The following is a 25,878-nucleotide window of genomic DNA, read 5'->3' as shown; positions in this document are numbered from 1 at the left end:
GCCCGCGGTCGTGTGCTGTCGGCTGGAAAAGCAGCGAGGAGCCGTGCTTTATATCGGATGGGAGGCGGGAGAGCTGGGAGGGGGACCCAGCATCGCTCCAGCCTCCAGCCAACCAAAAGCTGCTCTGGCAGCGCCCGGGTGAAGATAACGTTTTAGGTAGGTTGCTTTTGTGCTGTTAAGGGAGCGGGAGGCCCAGGCTTGTCCTTGAGCATCATAGTCGTAACTGCTTCCTCGATAACAGGAAAAAACAGGCTCGTTTCCACCGACGTGCGGAGCCCGCTGAGTAACTGCCGGCGGGTGGGTACGCAGATGGGGAGAGCGAGAGGGACAGGACAGACGCTCTAATGCACGGCAATTCGTCAGCTCGGTCCTGCTGCCCGAGGACTTCCAATCCCCCGCCCTGCCAGCGCCGCAAGAGCATCAGTACGCTGTTCCCCGGGTGGTTTAAGCAGGGGATGCCAGTCCCCAGCGGAGTCAGGCTGCTTCGCGGCATCCCAGGGGCAGCTGCAAAGCCTCAGGGAAGGGTTTGCACTCCCCGGAGCAACGCAATGTGCCCCCCCCCCCCCCCTTGCACTGCAGATACAGCAGAAGTGTCTGATGTTTCCACCTCCCCCCTAATTACACCGCCAGTCCACAACTAGAATAAATAAGGACCGATGTCTGACCCCACGTGCTGGCAGAAGTTGCACTTCATCACAAATTCTCTGCTGGGTCTCTGGTGGGAGAAGAGAAGGGGAGGGGATGCGCATTAAAGAATGTCTGAGCAAAGCCTGGGAAAGCACCTGATAAAGGTGGATCCTAATGAGAACTGACGAGGGAAAGAAGAGACTAAAAACGGGGAGAGGTTGAAAACTGGAAGGGAAACAACTGAACCAGCAAAACAGAATCCTTGCAGTGGGTTTAAGGAAAGAAGGGGAAGGGTGAGAGGGCTGTAGGATTGCCTTTGCTTGTACAGACGGTCTGTGCACACCCACTGCGCGGACATCACTCGATCTAGCACAGGTTTTGGAAGTGCTTGGCCACATCAGCCCAGTGTTTCACCCCAGCTCACTGCCGTACTGGGAGCACTGGGGTCGCAGCGGCAGTGCCGTGTTGACATGGGTATCGGCTCCTGGTACCCACAGGAGAGGGTCACACTCGGGTATTTTGGCACCGGCCACGCACACGTACCCTTCGCACTCGCCTCCCGCCTATAGCAGTCGGCCAACAACAGCAGTCACAGGCCTGGGGTGGTAACAGCCCTTCTCCTCCATTACCTGCATCTCCCTCCATCTCCTCCGCGGTTCTCTGCACAGATGCAGTGCTCAGTGATGCTCTGGTGTTGTTTGGTCTCATCACTTTAGGGCCCGCCCAGTGTTAAGCAGGGCTTCATCTGTGTCCTTTTTCCCTTTAAAACCGCACTCACAGGTTGCAACCCGTTCTCCCACCTACAGATTTGAGAAGCCATAGAATGCTCCGGTGACTCTCCCCAGCGTTTTCCAGAGGCAAACCTCCAGGAGGCTGGGCACGTGTTACAGACACGCAGGACAGATGACTTCTGGCAGCAAGTCCGTGGTCCCCGAGGCAGCCGCTGTGCTGGGAGCCACGTGCTGCTTGAGGCAGCCGGGGAAACTTAACTGTATGGCAAAACCACAGCCGGGACGGCAGCAACAGCCATGGCCCACGGGAGAGGAGCACGGGTGATGTGAGCCAGAGCAGAGAAACTCTGCATATCTCTGCCTTGGTGCTACAGCCTGCTGACACCTCCGCTTTGTTTCAGCCTGTCCCCCCGCCGCTTTTTCCCATGGAAATAAAGCGCGTTGGGCAAGCGCGTGTGTGGTTTTACCGTGTCCCCGCTGCCGCAGCTTTTGAAGCGCTTGGCTCCGGGGAGGCAAAGCTGACGGCAAGGCAGAAGCGAGGAAATGCCTGCGGTGGGAGCTTGGTCCCTGCGAGTCTCCATGCAGGGAAAGACCCCTGTAAAACCTCCCTGGGAGAGAAAGCGTCAACCAAAGGCTGCATCTTCTCAGGCACCACAATCACTCAGAAGATGCACAAAGCCGTAGGAAACGCCACGCTCACGACAGAGCCCCAACGCTTGGGTGCTTGAACCGGTGCACGGCTCTGGGACACCACGCAGTGCAAGTACCGTGCACGCGGGTCTGAGCCCAGGCACAGGAACGGGATCGGGCTGTTCCAGCGATGTCCTCCCCACCAAGGCCAGGACAGACCCTCTGCCCGCTCTGCCCTGGCCACCAGCCCCCTGCCCAAACCACCGGCCGGCACCTCTGCTCCCTTGGGGCAGCTTTTTAACTCTGCCCTTCCATGGGGTGGGAGATGCTGTTCAAGGGCAGGCAGCTCACCACCAAGGGACACATCAGGCGCAATATTTTATAACGCAGAGCTCTTCAGTAGGGTTATGCAATAGCCTCCGAGCCCAACAATGTATGCGTTCTCAGATGTCTTTATGCCACTCTATATCTAATTTCATTACGTGCTTCCTGTCTCATTTAGCTTAGCAGCCTCCCGCGGCTCCAGCTCGGTTGCCTGTATTATCAGTCCTTGTTTTGGAACACAAAAAAACCTCATCTGTGTTGCAACACCCGGGGCTGGGCTCCCTTCCCGTAACCGTGCCACAGCCTTGCCAGCATGAAGCCCACCTCCCATCCACGGGAGAGTTTCTGGTACCAGGTATTTTTGTATTTTTATATGGTTTGAGTGGAATAAGAAGGGGAGGATACAGAAATGGATGAGAAAAGGAGGCAGGGAGGAGGCAGAGCCAGGGCGAGCCACACTGCTGGGGTCTTGCTGCATCGCAGAAGATGTGGGCTAGGCAGGCTCACCGAGGAGCCTGACACCTGATTTCTCCTGAACTGATGGGGAACCGCAGGGGTGGTGATCAGCACCAGCAAAACCTGAAGGCAGCACCGCACGCCCTCTGCATTGCTTCAGCAGAGACTGCCAGAAGCCCGACAAGTCCCCCCGGAGCTGCCTGCGTGAAATCCGGGAGATCCTGAATGCAAAGGAGTAGAAGGGAGAGACTTAAAGGCCGTGCTTGTCTTGCACAGCCCTTCCTCCACCAGCAAGCTGTGGTTAAGCTCCGGTTGCGTTTAAGGAGAGATGTAGGCAAAGGAGATCAGGAAAGGGGTGCTGGCAGGGGATCTCCCATAACGGGAGGTTGCCGCTGCGTGGACAGGAGCGTGGCATCACTCGGAAGCTGGTGACGGTGCCCGGGAGGAGCAGGGAAGCTGCTGAGGCTGCGACAGCAGCGGGGTGCTTGCGAGGGGTCCCCAAGGAGCCACATCACAGCTGGGTCTCGGCCACGGGCGCAGCTTATGAGACAGGCACGCTCAGGGGCTGCTGCGGGATGCCACGGCCGTGTGGTTGCAGGCGAGCCTTGCTCCATCCGTGCCTCCCTGCCCAGGGAAACCCCTGCCCCGTTGCAGGACGGGCAGCTGCCCACACAGGCAGCAGCGCTTGTCCCTCGGCGGCTCCTGCGTGACAACAGGGCCCTCACCCTGACCCACAGGGCGTTTAATTGATTCCCAACAAAAGCGCATGCTGCATTCACATGAAGCACGAGAGGAAATAGCTGCTCTGGAAATTTGTAGCAGTGCGGAAAGAGATTATTGAACTAAAAAAAAAAATAATTAGAATTACAAATGAGCTTTTCAAGGGGCAGCTGTTATCCACTCTGCTCACGTGCTCGCTTTGCACAGCGCTGGAGCACATCTGCATAGGGAGAGGTATCTGACAGCAGGTATTTTTAATCTTCTCTTTCTGTTCCCGGCACCTGCTCTTTAAAGCCACTGAACAGCAAAAAAAATAAAACCCCAAAGGCGATGGCTAAATATATCCTAACTAAGAGGAGAGACAGAGCAGCACTAATGGCAGATCCTTCCTTGGATGCATGCAAATTGTTTTGGCTCAGAGACAGGCTTAAAGGGGAGAAGCAGCAGATGAAAGGAAAAACAATAAAAGAAGGGAAGGGAATTAGGGCAAAAAAAAAAAAAAAAGAGGGATAGAAAGAAGACAGAGAGACTGATAAATTCCACTGCAATGATTCCCAGAGAAAAACAAGCTCATTTAATTTTTCTTTTTAAATGAAGAAGCAACATTGTGCAGACCACACAGCAAACACTCACCTTTCAGCAGGGAAGATGGGCTGTGCATGATGGAAGGAGCACCCTCGGTGTGCCCAGGGCTGGGCCACATCCAGGTCACCGCTCTCCCCCCGCTGCCAGACCTGCTCCGGAGATGCTCTGCTTGGCCTCAGCCCTTCCCCACTGAAGTCCTTCCTCTGGGTGGGCAACAGCTCCCATGGGGTCACTTCAACCCCGCTCTGCAGCAGATCCCCCACCATGCAGTTTTCTGCTAACACCCAAACACCCCCCCAGCTGCCTTCAGTCTGGTCTCTGCCCCTGCTAACACCTCCCGTTCCCCCTTCAGAACCCCGGATTGCCCTCAGCTGCTGCTGCCCCATCCCCAGCAAGCCCAGGCTCCTCCAGGCCCCCTAAACCAGCCCTTGGGCTGATGCAAGCTGCCTGCTGGTGCCTTGGGCTGCTTTTTATAGACTGGAGAAAGCATTTGCCTGCTCTTCATGGCCTGATCATGCTTGATCCATCTGCACTGCTTCCTTTGGTGGGAGACCTTTGCTTGTGCATCCCCCGCCGCTGGCCCTGGTGTGGGGCGCAGGCTCAGCACTTGTTTTTGCACTTGGCAATGAGGTGGTGTGAGGGAAAGGCTGCCGGGGTGGGAGCCGTGCCACCTTCACCACGGCCACTTCTGGCTGCGTGTCAGTGGGTTTAATGGGCTGATAAAGAGCGTTTGCTTCCCCAGCCATCGCTGCTTCTCCCTGCAGGACAGCAGGATGCTCGTGGGGGCAGTCAGGCTGGAGAGAGCTGACTGGCTGGTTCAGCAGCCCCGTGTCCCCCCACCACACTCCCGGCGGGGAGAGATGTGCTTGGTTTTCCATTTTTCCCCTGCAACACGCCTAAACAAGCAGTTAACCCGCTGCTGCAGCCCTGGCTTCCCCCTGGGAAGGTCCTGCAGATTTATGGGTGGTTTCTGCGAGGTACCCAGTTCAGGGGAGCGGGTAATTTGTCTGCGATGAAGGGCTGCTCACGCCACCCATCTGCAACGCGCTCCGTGCCGCCTGCCTCCCCGGGCCGAAGCCGGTGCTCCCGCTCGGCTCCGACTGCAGCTACTCCCCGGGCAGACGCCAGCAGCCCTTCGCCGCAGGGAAGCTTCGCTGCAGCCTTCTCCAACAACAACTGCTCCTCATGCTGCTTGCACTCAGGTCCTTGGGTTTGGGGGGGGCATCACAGGCAGAAGCGGGGTGTGCCCAGAAAAGGACAGCAATGCACTGGTGTAAAGCTCTTCAGATTTACCTTCTTTATAACCTCCTAGATCCTACTGACAATATTTCCGCCTCACCTCCCCAAACTGCACCTCTAGGGAGACTGGATCCAAATTGCTTCAACAGAGGATACTGCTTAGAGTTAACACGTCCGCACCTCGTTGTCTCATCCAGCACATCTGCACCGGTGAAACCAGCACGCAGACGGATGAGGGCAGGGTCCGAGAAAGCACAAGCTTCTCCCATCCTTTTCCTCCTCACCAGTTCTCCTAGGAGACACCCCTCCATCGCCAGGCTCGCAGTTCCCACTTTCCACGCAGGAAAACGTGCTCGACTCTCACCTTTTCCAGACACTCAGGCACAGAGCAAGTAGTTCTCAGGCTGTTTTATTACGTCCTTACGGTCTCTATACAGTACAGGTGAGTAACACAACGCGGTGACACAACTCAGTGGGGATATCATTGCCAGTCGGACATCTGGTGTGGCTGAGGAGCTTCTCCAGCCTCGTTAGGGAAAGGTGAGCCTAGCAAATGAGCAGCTAATGCAGAGGGAAAGCCAGCCCGACCCCGAGCCCATGCCTTCCCCCGAACGGGAAGGAATCAGACCGAACAGCCCGCACGCCCTGCCCAAACAGCTCCTGCTGTTCCCTGCCACCACCAGCAGCACCCAGGCACTGCGGAGGCAGTTACAGCATCAGGACCTAATTAAAATAAAAACGTGGCATAGGGAAGGTCTTCAAAGAGCTGCTCTTTCTACCCAGGTACCCGGTGGCTCGCTTCTGAGTTCACTCTGTACATGCCCTCTTAAATCTCTTCTGAGCCACCTGCAAGCGCGTTTCCCAAGGAACAAGGCATCTTTATTATTAAATACAGCCTTATTTGGTGCTTGGGTTTGGAGTTGGGTCCTCAAGGCCCCTTCCTGCCATCCCACCAAAGATGAAGATGCCAGAGCGCTTAAAGAAAAAAATCTGAACTCTGCGTATCTGATTTGGGTTGCTTGTAGAGGAGCGGGGAGAGAAGTTACAGGAGAAGTTACCTTGATCGTGTTTTCTAAGGAAGGGGGATCCTCCCCAGGCAGTACTTGTACCCTGCTCTCTTCGCTACCAGTAATCCCGCAGAGGACTAAGTACACACAACACAAGATGCCTCCTTCCCCTCCTTGCTTTTTAGCTGGTGACTGCGGGCACTGATAGAGCAACATGAAGACATTTCTCTTAGGATAACGCTGTTTTGCTTTAGCAGGGGGGTTGGACTAGGTGATCTCCAGAGGTCCCTCCCAACTCCTGCCGTTCTGGGATTCTGTGATCTACGCTGTAAATGCAAAGCCGAGCAGCTCCTCATCTGTCATGTTTTAGATCCAGCCTGGGGCACGCAGCACATGATGCAAACTGGGAGCTGTGGGGTTACTGGAAACAAATGATTCACGCCACGGATGGTGCCCACACCTCCTTGGTACGCCAGATCCCTCCAGAAGCAGGCACTGCCTTTTCTTCTGTGCCTTTTTGCCAGAAACATTGGGTTTTTTTCAAGAATAAACTCATCCCCTTGTGCCACCTCCCTCCCATACCCTCAGTTCCCTGAACTCCAGTTGAGTTTACTGCAGTCTCAAATTAGAGATACAGCCCTCCAGTAAAACCAAGAGGAGGCGCAGAGCGGAACGACTGACTTCACTAAGCAAATACAACACACACACCTTTATTGACACTCTTTTTTTTTTTTTTTTTTATATCAGAAAGCCAAGAGGAAGCACAGCTGTGACCCTGCCGAAGCAGCCGCTGCCTCCGCGCAGCATGGCTGCCCTCTCAACCAGCCAGCCCCTGCCACAAGCACGGCACGTGGAGCCTGGATGGAGGAAGACGACCCAATATTGGGGACAAGCCAAGCCTCTGCAAAGCCCAAGGGGTGCGTGGTAGAGAAGAGCGTTCTGGTCTAGCAGCAAAATGTACTTTAATTCCAGTTCTGTGATATAATTCTGCAATGCTGGAGAAAACACAATACCAAGGAAGAAGACAACCGCAGCAGCCCCAGGAATGAAAGATAAAGCAGAAGCGTTTTCTTCATATGTAACAGGCGAGGGATAGCTACTCGGAGCTTTATAGTGACAGTAGGAGGTATGTAGGTGCAAGATGGCAAGACCAGAGACAAGCGTCTGGGGGAGCAAAAGGCGAAGAAGAGAGGAGGGAGAGATGGGGACGGAGGGGATGCGAACAGGAGGGCATGGGAGGAGGTTATTTGAGACCCAGGCTCAGATTTATGGAGACAAACAGTGCTGGTGGAGAGGAAGGTTGGCATGGACAGGAGCGCTTCAGGGAGGAAACCCTAAGGAGGAGGAGGAGGGAAGACCACGAGGACAGGACTGAGGAGGAGAGAGGGGTTTGGAGGGAGAAGCAAGAGGCCCCCGGGGAGGGGAGAGCTTGTACTGACAGGTGAGAGGCACTCCAGGACGGGCATGAGGTATGCTTTGCTATTGCTCTGAATGCTGTAAACATTTTGGTTTTGTGTCTATCAGTGAACATTCAGTTCAGTTTGATACATGTGCTCTTATGGGTAACTGGAAGCCTAGCAGAGTTTAACGTCTCTTATTACTAGTCAAACGTACACACGAGGCAAACACAACACTGGCTAAAAATCTCATTTTTATGTCATTTATGCCTAATTCTCCTATTTTAACATGCACATTTATGTCTCAGAAAAGCTTCTCTAGTAGGAGACACTAAATAACATACACGTGAAGTCACATGCACTCTCACCCACCCACACCTGCAGACACGCACACCTATTTCCCTCCCCTGCTGAGACCAGCAGGACTTTGCCCGTCCCACCTTCCCAGCATGCAGGGCAGGGACCCATCGGTACATTAACGAGTCCAGTAAAAGTGACAGAAATCACCCCAAACCTGGCTGACGGGCCAAAGCAGGAGAAAGAAACTCAAAGCAGATTCGGGTTCTGCATCTGGGGTTAACAACATCTGAAGCTTATAGAAAAGGCAATTTGTAAACTCTTCTTCCCTTTTGCTGTCAAAGGACTTGGGAGCTGACTGGATACTTGCCAGCAAACACACAGAATTAAAAAAAAAAGCTGAGCAAAATGATTCCCCCCCCCCCCCCCCCCCTTCATGTGATGGCACACTCTGACATTACTTGAAACAGGAGCAAAATTCTGGATGTCTGTACTTGTGGAGGGGGGAAATGGGGTTTGTAAGTTATGAATATCCCTTTCACATCAGTAAGAGATGAATCAAAGATAGGGTATTTGTCCTTGATGGGGATTAGTCATCACTCAGTACTTTCCGAAGCTTTGGCTCAGTCATTATTTCCTTAATCAGCCCCTGGTTTAAGGGGAAGAGCTATAAGCTGCCTATTTTAATTCACTTCAGACTGACATTTGGCATAAAAGAAGCAGCTGGTGCCAATTTCTTGTTTAAAAAAAATAAAAATTACTTGAAATAACTAGTCTGCTTTCCTTCAAGAGAGACAAACTGTAAGAGCAGCAACAAAAATAACCGTGATAGACTCATATGCCTTAGACAATGCTCTTGCTCCACTCTGTGCTCTAGGATGTTTCCCGTGGAGGATATTATCTGGCAACGATTTAATGGGCAAAACACCTCTACATCAGCCGGCATGAATGCAGCTCCTGTCACAACCGCAGCAATGCCATCTCCGAGTGTGCCTGCTCAAAGCAATTCCCCTGGTCGATGGAGGAGAGAGGGGAGCTTGGTTTTTACACAGTGTTGGCTACTTTGAAGTTTTTTCGATGAGTTCTGACACGAACTGAGAGGACGCCAGCACTGAGGCCGGAGGAGCTTGCTGAGAGATGCTCCCTCCTGGGCTTTCTGGAGTCACACTCTGAACAGGACCAGACTTTGTAGCCATCAGGGCAGCCTGGGAATTGTCCTCACTTCTGAGTTTCTGTTCCTCGTTCCTCGACAAAAACATCTCGTTCTGCTGTTTCCTCGGGGCCTGGCCGTCTCTGGGACCCTCACGGCCATGGGTGCCTGCAGGGCACGTTGCTGAAGAGCCTTGCCTGGGATGCATCGGCTGGCACTAGAGGTCAGCATCATCCAAGCCCGCTCAGAAGGTGTATTGGTGGCTTTAAGAGAAATACCGCAAGGCAGTTAACATGGCCTACTGCCTTCTCTTTCAAAGCAGTGACTGCATAAGCTTGCTGCTGCTGTCTCTTACACCCAGGGCAGCGCTGGGATGCTTTTTGCATGTACAAAGAGGAGGCTGAAATGGAGGAAGGCAGGGCCAGACAAGGTGGCCTCTCTTCATCCCTGTGCTGCAACACAGCAGCTTCTTTGATGCCGCAGCACTGGGAAGCTGAGCTGCCACGTTGCAGCGGTTGGATCACCGGTCGCTGTGCCATTCTGCAGTGGCAGTGACACTGGGTGCAACTGGCACCACAGGCCATCTCAAGGGGAACTGTTCAGCCAAAGCAACCCGTGCCCCTGAGAGATCCCAGTCCATCCAGTGTCATGCAGGTGTAGTAGACATACAGTTTCTTGGAAAGGAGGGTTCTTCCAGCCCCTCCTTACAGTCAGTGGCTTTGCATCCTCCCTTGCAGGTCAAGCATTGAGAGCGTTTCACCGCAGTGTGGGATGATTTACCCTCCTCCTTCCCTTTCGCTATAGCAGGAGGGGGCTATAGAGGTGACGTGTTTCTGTTCCATTTGGTATAGTCCAGATACCGCCGGGGACAGCCACTGGATGCATGACTCGATATCCTTTGCTTCTGTCTTTGACTCCTTGCAGAGCATGGCACGAGTTTCCACAGAGACCTGTCCCACTAGACCTTCTTTGCCATAAAGCTATGGGCCCATGAACAGCCAAACTCATGGCCAGTTGAGCCACTGCATGACGTAGAACCCTTGGATGAACCTGGGGCACTTTCCAGTGCCCACCTTTCACTAGTCTTTTCCTACAAAACAAGTGGAGAATTCTAGAGCCGACCAACCAGGTACCGAAAAGCAGGTTTCCCTATTGAACGTAAATTTTGCACTTGCACCGTATTTAGACTTTAGTGTCTTAGACACCACAGGAATACACCTCCAAAATAAACCAAACATGCTTTCCAGCCCTATCTTGATCATAAACCTATTTGTCCTAGCATCCTGCACAGCATCCTTACAAAAAAACCTCAAAACCTGCTTCCTATCTAAAACATGGACAGTAACTTTTAATATCCAAGCAGGCTTTTTGTATACCGTTCCAAACACGTTACGCTTAGCTTTAGAATTCAGTCTGCCTAGTTTACACCACGTTACGCTAAACCTTTATCGCCAGCCACTGCCCTCAACTAGAGCAGAGATTTACAGCCTCTGATCTGTGGGTGACTGAGAGAAGGAAAAGAACCATGGTGTCACTTTCCAGGCCTTCATAAAATTAAGAAAATAGACCTCTGCTCTGTAGGCTCAAATCCACAGACAGGCTGTCTGCTTCTCCACTAGAAAATATTGTAAGAATCTGACAGCGGATAAGCTGGAACAGCAACGCCGTAGAAACGGGGCCTTCAGATGGTAGGTATTATTGCAGAGCACAGAGGTGATGCGACACAACCGACATCTGCACAGAATCTTCTCCTGCAGCTGGCTCTCCAGGCTATGGGACCAGGGCCAAAGCACCCTTCACACACCACCTCCCACCCGGACGCTCGTCCTGCTCGCTGCATGCTTCCCTGCGTCCTGTTCTGAAGCAAAGCACCGTGCAGCAGGGTCTGCGCCTTTACCAGTTCTTTACATGGCATTGAACCCACAGTGGACAATCGGTAGGTAACAACAACAGTCAATAATCAGTAAGTAGCAAAAATATAATTGTGATTTTTCATGTTACCTCTCCCTGCCGTGCGCTGGTCAGGTACTACATGAAAAATGTCATCTGCCATAGCAGGCAGGTCTTGTGCTCTTCCTACAGCTCGGCATGGGGCAGATGGGACATTCCTTCTCTCGACTCTTTCCTAACAGCTGGCAGGTCGTTCCCGAGAAGCCACCAAGCCTGTTAATGTGTCTGGCGGCCAGGAGCCTCTTTGCGTTAGGTTTTGGTATGGTGCCTAGCACAATGAAGCCTGAACGACGACTGGGGTCCTGAGACTGAACTACAGTACAAATAAATAATATTAATGAAAAACAATCATTCGTACTAGAAGACTTGCCCGACCAGGTCTAGCGAGAGCTTTTGGGATTACCTTCCTCATGAGAAAAACTCAGCTCCTTGACAGTCATACGGAAAATAACTCTTAGTCTCCATCCCTGGAAGATGAGGGGCTGTGACGGGGTAGCAGCTGGTGTCATAAGATGCGCAACCAAAATGGAAAGGTGAGCTGAGTTCGCTGATGATTTCCACTCCGGGAAGCCACATGAATCATGTGCCTTTGCCTTCTCCTCTCCCTCCCCTCTCTCCTTCCTCACAGTCTCTGGATCCGGACCCCAGCAGCCAGTGTGGGAGACGATGCTTTGGACTGGACTTGGCCTCACAAGTTTCAGAACTGCCCTGAGGGCCCTTCCACACACAGGGGAGTGGTGAGAGCCAGGGAGACGTCTGGAAGGATGGAAAGGTGCAGTGGTGTTATTTACACGCAAACCAACGTAATAATTTTAAAGGAAACCTGCCTTCCCAACAGATGACCCCATGACTAGAGAGGGTTATGGTTTTGTGCTAGAGAGAGGCAACAACTGCAAGATGCTACTGCTAACCGAAAAAAGCACAGAAACTCAAAGAGTCCTAATACCACATCTGGATCATGCTCTGGAAGCCTCCTCTTCCCCTTCTCCCTCTTTCCTCATTCCCACTGCTTTTAACACCAAGAAAGTTTCACATTTAGACATGGGTTTTGACTGTTGCGGGAAGCATGTGGTTTCTGAGGGCCCCATCACTGCTCTAGCTGAGCCTCCTCTGGGTTTGAGAGAGCAGGTCTGTGTAAATTTTGGATCTCAGGAACCTGGGGTAAGAGTCTTTCTCCATCAGGCTGTGCACCTTCCCCTGAGCTTGGTCAAAGCAAGTGAGGGAAGGCTCCTGCATATTTCTTCTTGTCAGCTCCCGTGTCTGGAAGTCTATGTTCACCTGGGAAAAGCAGCAGAAGAGAGTTTGGTACTGAGTGACCAGTTCGCCTGCTTGAAATGGCACGTTTCATCTCAGCCGTTGCTCTAAAAGCAGCAGAACAACCAAGCTCCTACCCTTATCCATGCCTAAACAGCCCCCCCAAACCCTAGTGATCCAGTGTTACAAATCCTGCCCCAAATTTGGAAAAGTTGAACTAGATTTATACTGATCTGAGCACTTCTGAAATCAAGTTACGAGCCTTGTTCAGGCTCTTAAGCACGGGTTTATGTAGCACATCTTCTAAAAATGCTCACTCAGCCTAACCGCTTTCCTGTCGACCAAGATTTCTCTATTCACTTTATTCTTCACTACATACCCAATATAAAAGTGAATGAACTTTTAGCTGGGTTTAAACTATTAGTACATTCTCATGAAATGTTTTTAAACTCTGCTGTTATAAAATAAATTGTTTGATTTTTCCCATAACAGCTTCATGTTACAATTATCTCTAGTAGGGACTTGGAAAAAATAAACCACCCTCATGTTATGACTGCCATTTGTTTGCAAAATCAACAGCGTGAGTTTTTCTGTTTTCTTTCCCTAGCAAAGCAGTCAGTGTTTGTTAGGGTTATTGTTTAAAAAACTGGCTGAAAAGATGTTGTTTGTTGTTATTAACTCAGTGTCCAAACTTAAAGGAGTCCACAGAGTAAAGCTGTCTGCCTTAACTCAGAGGACAGCACTATAGATTAGCTCCCTGCGTCACTTAGGGGTCATTTCACATTCTAGCATGCCAAAACTATGGCAACAGGACCAAATTTTAGGAAAGACCCCATCCAACCTGCACTCACATTTCTAATCCAGATTCAGCCCTGCAGTCCTGAAGAATCTCACCCAGCCTCATGAATAACAGCAGGGCTTTTGTCACTCCCTGAGGGCGACGGGGATTGAAGCGTGCCCCGAGACGCCCACACCACTTGGTGTAAAACTGGGTGCTTCTCAGTGGCCTTGCAATAGCCTTCCTAGTTCAAAGATGGAGTAAAGTTGTTTAAGCTAAAGGAGGGGAGATTTAGATTAGATGTTGGGAAGAAATTCTTCCCGGTGAGGCCCTGGCACAGGTTGCCCAGAGAAGCCGTGGCTGCCCCTGGCTCCCTGGCAGTGTTCAAGGCCAGGCTGGATGGGGCTTTGGGCAACCTGGGCTAGTGGAGGGTGTCCCTGCCCATGGCAGGGGGGTGGGACTAGATGGGCTTTAGGGTCCCTTCCAACCCAAACCAGTCTGTGATAGTATGAAGAGAGCCCTTTTTAGGGGGATCCCCTCGCAGGCACCTGTGTGGTGGCAAGCACCCGTGCAATCTAGCAGGAGGACCGCCATGGGAGAGCAGGTGCAGTAAGCACCATCCTGGTTGCATTACAAATACAATAACACAACCCAACATCACGACGCAGGATCTGACAGTCGCATCAGCCTGTCAGTACTTGAAAGAGAACTTAACAATTCCAGGCTTCAAGTTGTGACTGCACTTTTTGTTCAGCTCTGAGTTATTGCTCGCATCTTTTAGGAGGGCTAATTGAGTTGGGAGTTAGTCAGCAGATAAACACTCCTTTCTGGGGAGTCAACAAGTTAGTCATTCGTGGGATGCTCTTACAGAAAACGTCCTGTGATCAACAAGCCCAATAGCCTGCTTGGGGATTCATAGTAAATGAGAGGAGCAAGGTGAAATGCTCCTAGGAAGCTCATAGAGATTAGGAAATGTAGGTTGCAGTTGCCAGTGAACTCACTGGCTGTGACTAATTTAGTATCGTCAAAGTAGTTGCCCTCACCAGGGGATGAGTCACTGTGAGCAGTGGCAGCTGTAGCAGGCAGGATGGCATTCCCATCCTTACCCACTCCTCACCATCACCTCTGGGAGGGAAGGAAGGGCTCCCTGACCGCCCCGGCACCCCGCAGGTACCAGCTGGGAGATGGACCTGCGCCCTGGTACCAGCTGGGAGATGGACCTACTCCCTGTGCCGGAGGGATGCTCTGCCTGCCCGGGGTGACGGCACACCCACCTCTCGAGGAGCCTGCACATCAATGAACTCCTCAAAGATCCGCTGGGCCTTGGAGGCCAGCTTGGCTGCCGAGCGGGTCTTCTTGAAGTCCTCACAGGCGAGCCAGAACTCCAGGTTTTCCTCGCTGAACTCTGTCTTCAGGAAAGCGCGGAAGGCAGCCAGCCCATCTGCAAGAGAGACACGGGGAGTTAAACGGAAGGAGGAAGAGGGCAGGGAGCAGTCTCATTACTAGACGTCCTTCCATCCGTCCCTGCCTACCAAAGACCAATTGATTTTTCTCCCAAGGTCTGCAATCCCAGGACACGTCCACAACTCACACCATCGCATCAGCTGGAGTCTCGTGAGCTGCCACGAAGCCAAACATCATTTGCTGTTGCTCTGAAAAAGTGTTTTGCCAGCTAACGCGGCAAAAGGCTTTCTTTGAGATTGGGGCACCTGATCTTTGAAAAAGTTCCTCTTGAAAATGTCAAGCTTCAATGCTACGGTCTCTTCGCCACAGCATCTTGTGCGTGTTAATCCAGCACGTTGTAATGTCCTATCTGTCATTAAGAAAAACCTTTAATAAAACATAGTGTCAGTGGACTTGTCTCCTATGTTTTCTGTCACTTTGCTTTATTGCCTTGTGACATATTTTTAGTTCTTATTTAAACAGAGCAAGGATCTCGGAAAGCCTAACTGTTACAGCTACAATAAAGGGGAGAGGGAAAGGATGCGGCATAATTACTACTTGTCTAGTTGGTGGTAAAAGTGTTCTTTATCACTTGTTAAGGCTTAGCAATTGTGACATTTCGGTAACGTAATCTGAGTCAGCCGGGACAGATTAGAAATATGGAAAGATTTATTAGGCAATCTGTGTCCTCTTAAATGCCTGCCCGGGTGTATTTATGGACACAGCTATTGTTTCTTATTTCCTTTCCCTGAATGGCACCAGCAGAGTTGAAGTAGCTGAAGGTTTCACACATGCCCTTTCTCCTTCCTTTAGCCTTGGGATAAATTTGGCTCTTAATTTTTTTTTTTTTTTTCCCCAGTAACGTGTTTCTAACTTTAGGGTCTGACTATTTGTCTATAGGGTCTGAATATTTGCAGTTCATGACTGGAAACCTCCTAAGTCAGCATTAGCTACTTCCAAGCAAGTGTCTAAAAATATTGATGGAATCGGGAATGCAAGGTCAGACTCTCCAAAAGGTGATGGACCGAGTGCACGTGTGTGGGGCAGGGGCGGACAAAGACTGATGAGGGTTTGTAGGACTGGAACTCCTGCAGTGCCGTGGGAGATCCTGCTTTCCTCCCGTGGGAGCTGGGACGGAGTCCAAGGAACGATGCCTGATGCTTGGTGCAGGACATTTTCACGTGTCCACAGCAAGCCTGGGCCCACCGGGGATGGGAGCTGGCCACGTCACAGGATCCATCGCACACTCCCTCACAGCTTTGTCCTCGTTTTCTTGCCTGCACCAGGTTTGAGAGGAGAAGCAGCAATGTAACACTGCCCTTTTTCTCCCTTGCGTGTCCTAATCTTATTCCTCCTTCTCTTGTTTCCGGTAATAACTTAGGACACGGAGATATTTTCCAGTTCTAGGTCCCAAGCCTCAAGCCCTAAGAAATGGCCCCAGGTGTTGAACAGCAACTAAGACTCCTATTTCTGGCTGCGCGTAAGTCAGCGGAGATGTCTGACTGCCCGGATTCTCAAAGGGAAAGGCAGAACAGATATTAGGGCAGACAGGACCAAACTACAGGCTAAACCTCTCCCCACCCGACGTTTCTCAAAGCGCCTTCGTGAACGGGCTCCGCACTGCTAACCGCTCCATCGCAAAGAGCACAGCGATCGGCAACTAAACGGGGTACGTCCCATCTCAGCTACGCTTGCTGCTTCCTGTCAGCCCCAGGAGGGACAGAAATGGCTGTATCGCACCAGCTCATCCTGCTGCTTAATTAACGTACTTGCAGGAGGAGATCGGGGTTTCAGACTGCTACTGTGGGCAAAACCAGGGCTTTTGTCCACGAGCACTGCAGAGCAATTAGCAGTGCAAATAGTGGGTTCAAGACAGGGGCAATAACGTGACATTAGCTCCGGAGAAGCCCGCAGAGCGGAGAGAACCAAAGACATTTCCAGGAGCAGGGTACCTGCCAGGATCGTGCTGCACATGGCTGCTTCGAGCCTCTCCACGGAGAGATAAACATAGAGAACAAGAGAAATGTTTTCGGGCTGCTCCCCTTCCTGAAATCTAAGAGACAGAAACATTTTTCAAAACCTGTGTCCCCCTTAATGCCTATAAAATTCACTGGGCCTGTGTGGGAGCAAGTGGAGGACTTGAGAATAGAGCAGGGAGTCTTTGCAGAAGGAAAAGGAGAGGACGTAACAGCAGGCTGACAGGTTTCAGACAGAAGAAAGTACAAAAGGGAAAAAGCAGCAGTTCCACGAGATGTATGTCATTTTATATATCAGCAGCTCCTAAGATGTTTGACGTTAAATATTCCAGCACCCAAGCCCAATGTTATGGCTATACAGTCTCTGCTGTGCATCCCTGCAGAGGTCTTGCTCCCCCTTTCTGTCCTGGTCTTTTTGTTCCCCCCCGCCTTTCCTCTACAGCAGCCTCAGAGCCCCAGCACTGACAGAGGATCACTTGCAGAAATAGCAGCTTTGCATGGCAAACAGAATATCTGCAGAACAGAATATTTGCAAAATAGAATATCTGCTAAAAAAGGGGGACTTCTTCACGATTGATGAGGTGAGAAAGGCGTTTGCTTCAGCCCTGCCCCGGAGAGCAGCTGCAGCAGGTCCCTCCTGGGACCAAGAGGTTTCCATATGCTCTGCCTCCTGCTCTCACATCAATCAACTCCTTTTTATCTTGAAGAAAGTTTAGATGGATGATAGATAAATAATAGTGTCTGGCTGTTCTCCACTACTTTATGTATTCCTGTCGTGCCCTCCTCACAGCCTTTCAGGAGCTGGTAATGATGAGGCCAGACCTGGGAGGATCTTGCAGAGGTGGCCTTGGATGCAGGAGAGGTCATCCTGGACTCAAGGCTGCCTGGTTCTCCACAGATTTCATCCTTAGCCTTTGACTGCCTGCCAGCATTTACAGCTGTGCCTGGCAGCAGGAGCTCAGAGGTGGGACCCCAGATGACTGTGCAGTAGTAAATCACTGCCCACGAGTTTATCACGAACAACAACAAATTTAATTGAAAGGGAAGGAGGCCAATTAGGTGTGGGGACTGCCACCATCTGAGCTGGAATTTGACCTGGATGTTGACTTTAATCTCCTCCTGCACGTGAAGGCTTCTCAAGGAAGTGTCGCTCATGAATGATCAGCATTTCAAAGCTCACCCCACCCAACTGGACAGCTTTTTTGCTGGTGCAACCAGCACCGGATTGCAGTGTGACACGAGCAGGAGAGTATCACCTACTGAGTTAACCAACTGAAATATCCTGGAAGATGGTCAGAACACCTGAGAAGTGCCATTCCAAAGGGATGCTTTACAAAACCAGCACTGACATTAAAAGCAGGATTGGACGTCTTCAGATGCAGCAGCACAAGATATCCCTAACGTGTAGCCTAAAGGCACAGCTGTTCTAGAAGACAGAGGTGTCCTAGTATAGATGCAAAGCCCTTCAAGACAACTGTTGGGCCTTGCTTGAAGCCAAAGGAGTAAATCAGAATGGTGGAGCAGACAGGATGAAGATGAAGAAATGGAGCTTTTCTACTGAGTGTCAAGAGTCTGAAAGAGGAGCGGAAGACATTTGCAGTGTAAATGTAAGCTTCAAAACGCACTGCTCTCCGTTCAAACAGACCAAGGGAACGCACAAGAAGATTGTCAGGAAGGATTGTGCGAGTATTTAAAGATAACCCCACCCCAAGATCTTGCAGTGCACCCTACAGATACAATCCTGCAGGTCACCTGCAAATTAGACAATGACAAGGATTTGTGTTTTATAGATGGGGACTGCCAGGCAGATCAAGTATGTGAGGATCGGGACTCGGATGCTCCTGACACCCCGTTCAAATGTTGTCCTTCAGGCCATGGAGAGGGGATCCCTTCCAGCAAGAAGGGTGTGGAGGAAGGGACTGAACTGGGTAGCACAGAACACAACACAGGGCTTACCTAAGGCAGGCTCCAGCAACACAGAGATTAGTGGCTTAAATCATTCAGGCAGACAGCTTAATAACCAAGCATTAGCCACCGTCAGAGTAAGAAAGCAATTACCAATCATATATTTAATGCACGCATTTCACACCATCGGGGCAACCAGCATGTCATGTGAGGAATAAAGGTAGAGCCCCTACGGCTGGTAGATGAATGGATTAGCTCCATGGAGCGGGTTGGGTCCCGGGCTGAAGAGACAAGGCCACAATGTATAGCATATGTACGTGCTCCCACTGCTGCTCAGCATCGCTTTGGCGAACGTTAGCTGCCTGTCACCAGCACAATGCTAATGCTAATGCTGTTCTGGCTTAGAAAGAACCCAGGAGTAGGTTGCGATATTCCTGTGCTGTGTAGGAGGAGCAGCAATGTGTAGACAACAGAAGCGGGAGGAGGACAGTAAAGTTTGTGCAGGAGAGCAAAAAGATCACAAAACATGGTGTGTGTGGGGGGAATCACCCTTGAGATAAAAATGGAAATTCGGTGCAAAGGTTTTCTGTGTTGGATGCTTCATTGAAAAGTGACTAAGGGTTGAGGACAGACTGTCCTGCTGGATTCTGGACAAATGACAAGCCATGTGTCCAGCCCCGCGAGGGATGCAGAACGAGACATGCCATTGCTTGTATTTCCCTCCAGCAGCCTGTCAAAAGAAATCTTCATCTGGCTGACCAGCCTGTACCTCCTGGGCATGGGTACAGAGCAGGGATTACTCCTCTGTTACTCACACGCATGCACACACACTCTGCGGACCACACCGAGCTCCGCTTCCCTGGGAGCCATTGCTAATCCACGCTGGTACAAAATGGGAAAAGATGCCAAAATCTAGAATGTTAAACCCACTGCTTTTGCTCCCTGAGCATCCAAGGAGGCATGCTACATACGATCTGTCTCTTACTCTCCGTTTCCTGCTGCAAAGTACGATCAAACTCCTCTCTCCTGTTGCTTCCTGTGCTTGGAAGCCCTGACCCAAGGGAATACACTGCAACGCTGTTCTTGTTTCTCTTGCAGCGAGCTCACACGAGGCTCCTGCTGTAAAAAGGGGATCGACTGGCTGACCCTAAGATTTAAAGCTGATTTTCCTCACCCCTTAGCAAAAACAAGTGGGTTATCGTTACATTGACCTGTTTATCTGAGGCTGCCAATGAAACGGAGCTGAGCTGCATCCTGCAATTCTGCATTGGTAACTAAGAGGCTGAGGGATGCTGAAGTCCCTGTGTCAGTGCAAAAGGAAGGTGGGGGTGTGACAGAGAGCACCTTTCTGCCCTTCCTACTTGCAATCTCTTGCTAATGTCAACACAAATTATTCTTAAATGACCGGGGAATTAGTCCAAATCAGACCACTCTATACTGAGGGGTATTGCCCAGCCTGGGAATCCCTGGCTGGAACCCAGGGGTTTGCAATCCTCCGCTCAAGATGCTGTCAGACACCAGCGTGTCAGCATCAAACATTACCTACAGAGTTCATTCATTAAAACAACACGAGGAGAGGGAACGGAGGGGCTTCACAGGGCCAGCACGCTTCAAGGGATATTTGACAAAAATGAGCATAATGACACTCTCCACAGAGTCTGTATAATGCATAATAACTTGTTTGGGTCGCTTCCATTTGGAGATTCATGAAAATAGGAAGTGGAAGAATACCAGTTGTTTACCTTCCCCATAACGAGTATTGCAGCCTGCGAGCCTCCTCTGTGTAGGAGGGCAGCCTGCTCACCTTGGCATTCAGAAGCCTTTTAGGGAGCTCTGATCCACTCTCTCGCTCCTTGGAGCTCTTTTCCGCATCTGTTCAACCCCTTGCAGTATTAACCACAAAGGCTGCCCCATTTTCAGCTGCTCCATCCAGCTCCTGAGTCCTACTTGAGCACACTGGGTTTGGGATTTTTTTCCCCCCCCCCAAAGAACAAGTTGACTTGAAGGGACCCAAAACGACCGTAACATCTGACCGCAGCAGAAAGTGCCACTCAACCCCCTGAAATCAGCATCACAATCTCCCTTCCAAAATAGATGAACTGTCCATCTAGCCAAGAAAGAGTTTATGGCAGATGTGTCAAGCAGAAGCGATCTACCTGCTGATGCTGTGAGCCCCAGGGAAAATTCTCCCGGAGCCCAGCTGGTGCTTAGCCCATGCCCCCAAGCATGAATTCAAATTTTCCCTGGCTAATATTGTTCACCTGGGCGGTCACGGAAGAGAAATTAGTCTGAGACAGTTCTGCCCTTCTCTTGGCATGAGAAACAGAATATTAGCTGGCAGCTTTACTGCAGGCAGATGCAGGCAGCACTTTTCTTACTCTGAAATTTTGGTCAGATAAGGCAGGTAAGGGGAGTCTTGTGCCTAATATCAGCACATCTCTAACAGCAAAAATGCAACCCTTCGTTCTGCTTTTATAACAGGTCTTTGGCAGTTCTTCTATGCTTTGGATATAAGTGTACATAAGCGAAACCACGATAATTTTACAAGATAATTCCTTTTATGGATATACGCTCTTCTCTCCTTTAAACCAGTGTAACTAAAATAACGCTTCTGTTTCAACAGAGCTTTTTATATTTGCATCATTATAACCCTTGACTGCTAGACTAGGGCAGAATTCCAGAAACTTCAGGTGCAGAGCAGTTTTAATATATTCTTTTATAAAGTAGTGTATTAAACAACAATATTTTTTGTGACTGATCACCAGGCAATGTCACCATGACTTCTGCTAAAAAAAAGTTAATTTAAAATTTTAAAGACCATCTTCTGTTGCTGTTAGAAACTGAACATTTTTCATTAGGTGCCAGAGAGTTATCAGAATTACTTTCCATTCTAGAGACAGGACAAATTCTAATAATTCATTTATCACTCTACAAGGCTAATTTATTAATAAACACAGACACTCTTGTAGAGGTTGTTGGATGAAATAATTGAACTAAGGTTTGATTTAGCATTTGCAGCAGTCAGCTGAAGAGGGAACAGTCTGTATAATGTCAGCACATAGACGCGTAAATTCACTGGCTTTTGTAACCAAAGCACTTTTGCTGCAGTCTGTATTTAATAAGGAAAATTTCAACTTTTGCACTGGTGAAGGAGAAACAGGGGCTCGAGTACAGAATTGTAACACTGATGTGAATATCCTGTCCCTCCCCATGCCCCAAGGCACCCCATGGCCTCTTTGGTGCATTTTTCCCCTCTTGTTTTGAATTTCCACAAAAGAAATGTTCTCTCTTAGCCATACCCAGCTACACCATTTCTTTTTTTTTTTTTTCCTACTGGCTGCAAGAGCAATGATCTCAACAAGATACTGCTGCTAAAATTATATATTGCTTTTCTGCCTTGGACAGCCAGGCTGTTTAAAGTTGTCACTTAATTCCCTGCCAAAACTGTTGTCATCGCAGTAGAAATCCAGCAAAATTATGCTTTATTTAAAATAATAATATAATTCTACACTTATTTTTTAAAATACAAGTGTGGAAAAACCTGAATCTCTAAGAAAACCAGACAGTTCCTTATTGCAATAGTTCACCACCCACATTCACTTTTCCTCAACCTTGACTCGCTCTTGTTTTATTCTCCAATGGAAACACATTAATGAACCTATACTGTGAACTTCGCTGTCTTGTTTATAATTTCTCAGCATGAGAAATTATATGAGTTGGTGAAGCAGAATAATATTTTCTGAGAAGAACTGATACGATTGATCTATTGAATGGAGCGAGGTATGCTGATTATACGTTTGCATAAGGTTTCCAGACGTGAAATTTTCAGGTTTGCATTGGTAACTGTGAATTAGATCCTGCCAAGGGCTACCACGCGTGATTTCTCTGCTACAGAGCAAGTTGGTCAAGGTTACGAACCACATATGGTGTTGGGTCGTAGCGGTCCCAGCAAAGGCTGTGTGCTTCAACGCAGCATAGCTGCACAGCAGCTCAGCAGAGCAGCTGGAGGGAGAGAAGCCGGTGTCGCGGATCTCTGGGGGCTTTAGCAAGCTGAGAACCTGCCGTTTGCTTGTGCGGAAAGACTGGACCCAGAGGCGCTCGCCAAAGGACGGTACGCATGGCCACAGCCTTGGGGTCCTGCCTCCAGCGCGTCCCCAGGAGCTGGAGAAAGCTAGACCTTGGGTTGATGACTTTATCAGTTGTGATCACCCAGTCAAGAGCAGAGCCAGGAAGGGAACCCACAGAAACTCACTCCATCGCCTTTTAACCAGAGAATAAGTCCTGCCTATTAATGACTGTGACCGTTGCCTGGTGGGCAGTAAGCAGCTACCCGAGGGACCGTTCTTGTGCTATGCAACGCATGCTTTGCCCTAGCTACAACCAGTATTAAGGGTACCAGGGAGCAAAAAAAAGGTAGAATTTGATCTCTACTCACATTTATGGGACAAGAGGACATCAAAAGAGTCTGCCCATCTTGTTGCTTCTTCTGTTGACAGTCGTCTGTAAGGAAAGGAAGAGGCAAGTTACAGACAACCCATGGCCGCTGATTCCCTCTGGGGCTGTTTGACAAGGACACCAAGGAAGGCTGGATTCTTCTCACCTAACTTTGGAGGTCTACAATGTAGAGGTCTCCAGGTGAGCAAGTCACTCTGGGCTCCCTTTAGAGTCAGTGAGGAGATTCCAAGGGACTTGCAGGGACTTGGCTCTCTTCACCTGACATCCAGGTAAAATAGGCCAGGTGAATCACATCCGAAAAGAGACCAATTTTTCCTCATTGACTCTAAGCAGAGGCTCAGGGAACAAGTTCAGATGTAGAGATTTACATTGTAAATGCCAAAAGTTAAGTGAAATGAAACCCACCCCTGCAGAAGTGTTTATTTCTCTCTCCTGCCTTTAACAGGAAGGTTAGACTCTTAGCCTAGATGCAAGCAGTGACTTGTGATCTGATGAATCCCATCCCACTCGTCTCAAATCAGGATTTTGGATTGTCTGAAGCATCTACCTGAAGTGTTATGCAAAAACTTATGTAGGCCCTCTTGGTAGTGTTTAATAACAAGGCTAAGGAGGACCGTGACCCGAAATTGCTGGTCACCTCTTATACCAAGTCAACTGCTCAGACTTTGATTTGTGATGACAGAGGGGTGAATTACATCCTCAAATATGCGCAGACACGTCCCACATACAGCAGCGGGGACCGTGAGCGTGTTCTGTCCCACAGGAGAACTCATATCAATGATCCGAGTATTTTCTGAGGCTGTTCCAGCTGTGTCAGTGTTGTTTTGATTTCCTCCTTCCTTGTGGCTAAAAGAACTAGTCAAAGCTTATACAAAGCACAACAAAAGGAAGATAATACTTAGAGGGGGTGGTGGGCAGGGAGGGGAAGGACAGAAATGGAGTGGGGTGGGATGCTGCAGCTATACTCACTTCAAAGCCCGGTTGGGCTTGTCCGGAAGAATAGCTGTGAAATCATTATATGAGTCTGATTTGTGAGACAGGCAGCCCAGGCGAGTCCTCATCCCTCTGTTCCTGTGGTCGATGTGGGGGAGCAGGGGTGTGAGCAGGGGAAAACCAAAGAAGATGACGATTACAAGTCTAGCCAGAGTGGCAGGAAAAAAAAAAATAATCCAAGAAAACCAAAAAACCTCAGTGGCTCTGTGCCTCATCAAACCTGCGTCCTTGGTTCCCTCGTCTGTGGGGGGGACCCTGAAACATCTCCAGTAAGACGCGAAGCAGACGCTAAGGACAGACATGGCACCAGAACAGCCGAAGGCTGACCCACACCAGTCACTCAGCTGCTCTGACTGGCAAAAAGGCTTTTAAAGGCTGTGCTTTGGGATGGTTTCTTGGAAAGACCTGCTCTGGTCAGGTGTGGGAGTAGAGCAAAAGGCAGCAATACCAGAAATCAGTCACCACGATCCAGCACAAGTCCTAAAGCTTGAGGGCAGGAGGGGGCTGGAGGAAGAAGAGAGGGAGCAAGGCACCTGCAAGGAGAGCCTGTGCTGCAGAGCCATGAGACCCCGGCTGGAATCCCAGGCAGTGTCCTTAGACTCGGGCTTACATAAGCAGGCTAAAACTGCCTCTTTCCTGACAGGCTTACCCAGGCAGAAAATGGCTTTATTGCTTTTTTTCCCCTCTAAATTTCAAACCAGCCACAGAGCCTTCGCTCCTCCGCTGGTCCCTCGCGTCCTTGCCAGCCCCTGCCCGGGATAGCCGGCGTATCTGCAGCATCCCTCATTACATAACCTCGGGATGGGGAGGAACACAAAGGGAGAGGGAAACACACGGATGCGTTATACGGGACTGGCATCGTCTCCTCTCAAAAACATACAGGTGCCAGTTAACGGTTTTACGCGGTCTCTAGAAGGGCAGAGCCTGTGATTCGCCTCTCCAGCCCAAGGGCATCTCTTCTACTAGATTCCCCAGACATCGAACAAGGCCATTCTCTCCTCGGGACCATGGGAGGAGGATTTAGTGACCCAGTCTCCACGTCTCAGCTGCCAGACCCACTTCCGATCTGGAGAAAGCCCTTCTCCCAAACAGATGCCAAATACTTTCTGTGACTGCAGAGGGAAGCACAGTATTTTTCCCTTCCATATGTAATTCTTGCAGAACACTTTCAGCACCAGCGACTGAGCCAATCCGTAGCAGGCCTGTTTCCCCCTTCTCCTCCCGCCCTTCAGAGAGTTTCTATTATTGCACATTTTAATGTAATCTTAAAGCAAATTAAATGTTAATTAAATGCAACGAGTGTCTCCCTGGTGCAGCACAGGCAGCTCACAGCATGTAACAGGGCACAAAAACCTGGAGATCTTCAGTCGCAGGAATTGCTGCACAGCCTCACAATACGGACCCTTGACAGGTGGTCTCGGGACGCTACGCTACATAAACCTCAAACACGAGTGCAGAGACACCGTTTGCAAAGTGTCGTGTTCCCAGCTGAGCATGCTGGACCTGCTGTGCTCAAACGGACACCGAGTCCGCTATAGGATCTTTCTGGTATCTTTCCCGATACCTCCTGCCCCCAACCTTTATCTTCCCCGCACTGCTTGCTCTAGCAAGCTCACAGATTTCTCAGCAAGAGGTGTGACACGCGTTACCGCAGCGCTGCTCAGATTTCTCTCTGATGCCTGAGATCAAGGGACTGCAGCAGGGAATCAGAACGTACGGGGGGACAGAGATGCTGCGCCATGAGCGAGGAGCTTGTGTCTCATGGAACACCGATCTCTAGGTGAGGACTTTCAAGACAGGACATGGGAGAGAGAGAGGGAAAGAAACCCGGTCTGCAGGAGGTGGAGAGGCAAGGGAAGGGCAGGAGGGAAGAGGGGACACTGCAGCGAGCTGGAAGGCTCGCTGGACGAGGTAGACAGCGACAGGATGGGCAGGGGTGAGGGATGCATCATGTCTTTTCA

At 50.3% G+C, this 25,878-nt stretch overlaps 1 protein-coding gene across 8 annotated transcripts in view; it reads right to left on the bottom strand.

The window, feature by feature from the left end:
• Window positions 1-7,015: 7,015 nt before the first annotated feature.
• RGS8 (regulator of G protein signaling 8) overlaps window positions 7,016-25,878 on the bottom strand; it is a 30,006-nt gene continuing 11,143 nt past the window's right edge. For 4 of the 8 annotated variants that reach the window (XM_075760338.1, XM_075760339.1, XM_075760340.1 and 1 more), the window contains 5 exons: window positions 23,894-23,995; window positions 22,905-22,969; window positions 14,420-14,586; window positions 12,270-12,391; window positions 7,016-11,869 (listed from right to left, as the gene is read on the bottom strand). In XM_075760338.1, coding sequence (XP_075616453.1) covers window positions 11,494-11,869; window positions 12,270-12,391; window positions 14,420-14,586; window positions 22,905-22,969; window positions 23,894-23,995 — 832 coding nt within the window. In that variant the 3' untranslated portion in view covers window positions 7,016-11,493. Of the gene's footprint in view, window positions 12,392-14,419; window positions 14,587-22,904; window positions 22,970-23,893; window positions 23,996-25,878 lie in introns of all 8 variants that reach the window. The other 4 variants (XM_075760346.1, XM_075760342.1, XM_075760343.1 and 1 more) reach the window with 1 other exon arrangement.

The sequence above is a fragment of the Balearica regulorum genome, chromosome 8, assembly GCF_011004875.1.
Source record: "Balearica regulorum gibbericeps isolate bBalReg1 chromosome 8, bBalReg1.pri, whole genome shotgun sequence".
NCBI lineage: Eukaryota > Metazoa > Chordata > Aves > Gruiformes > Gruidae > Balearica > Balearica regulorum.
This window is presented reverse-complemented; position numbering and strand designations above follow the sequence as displayed.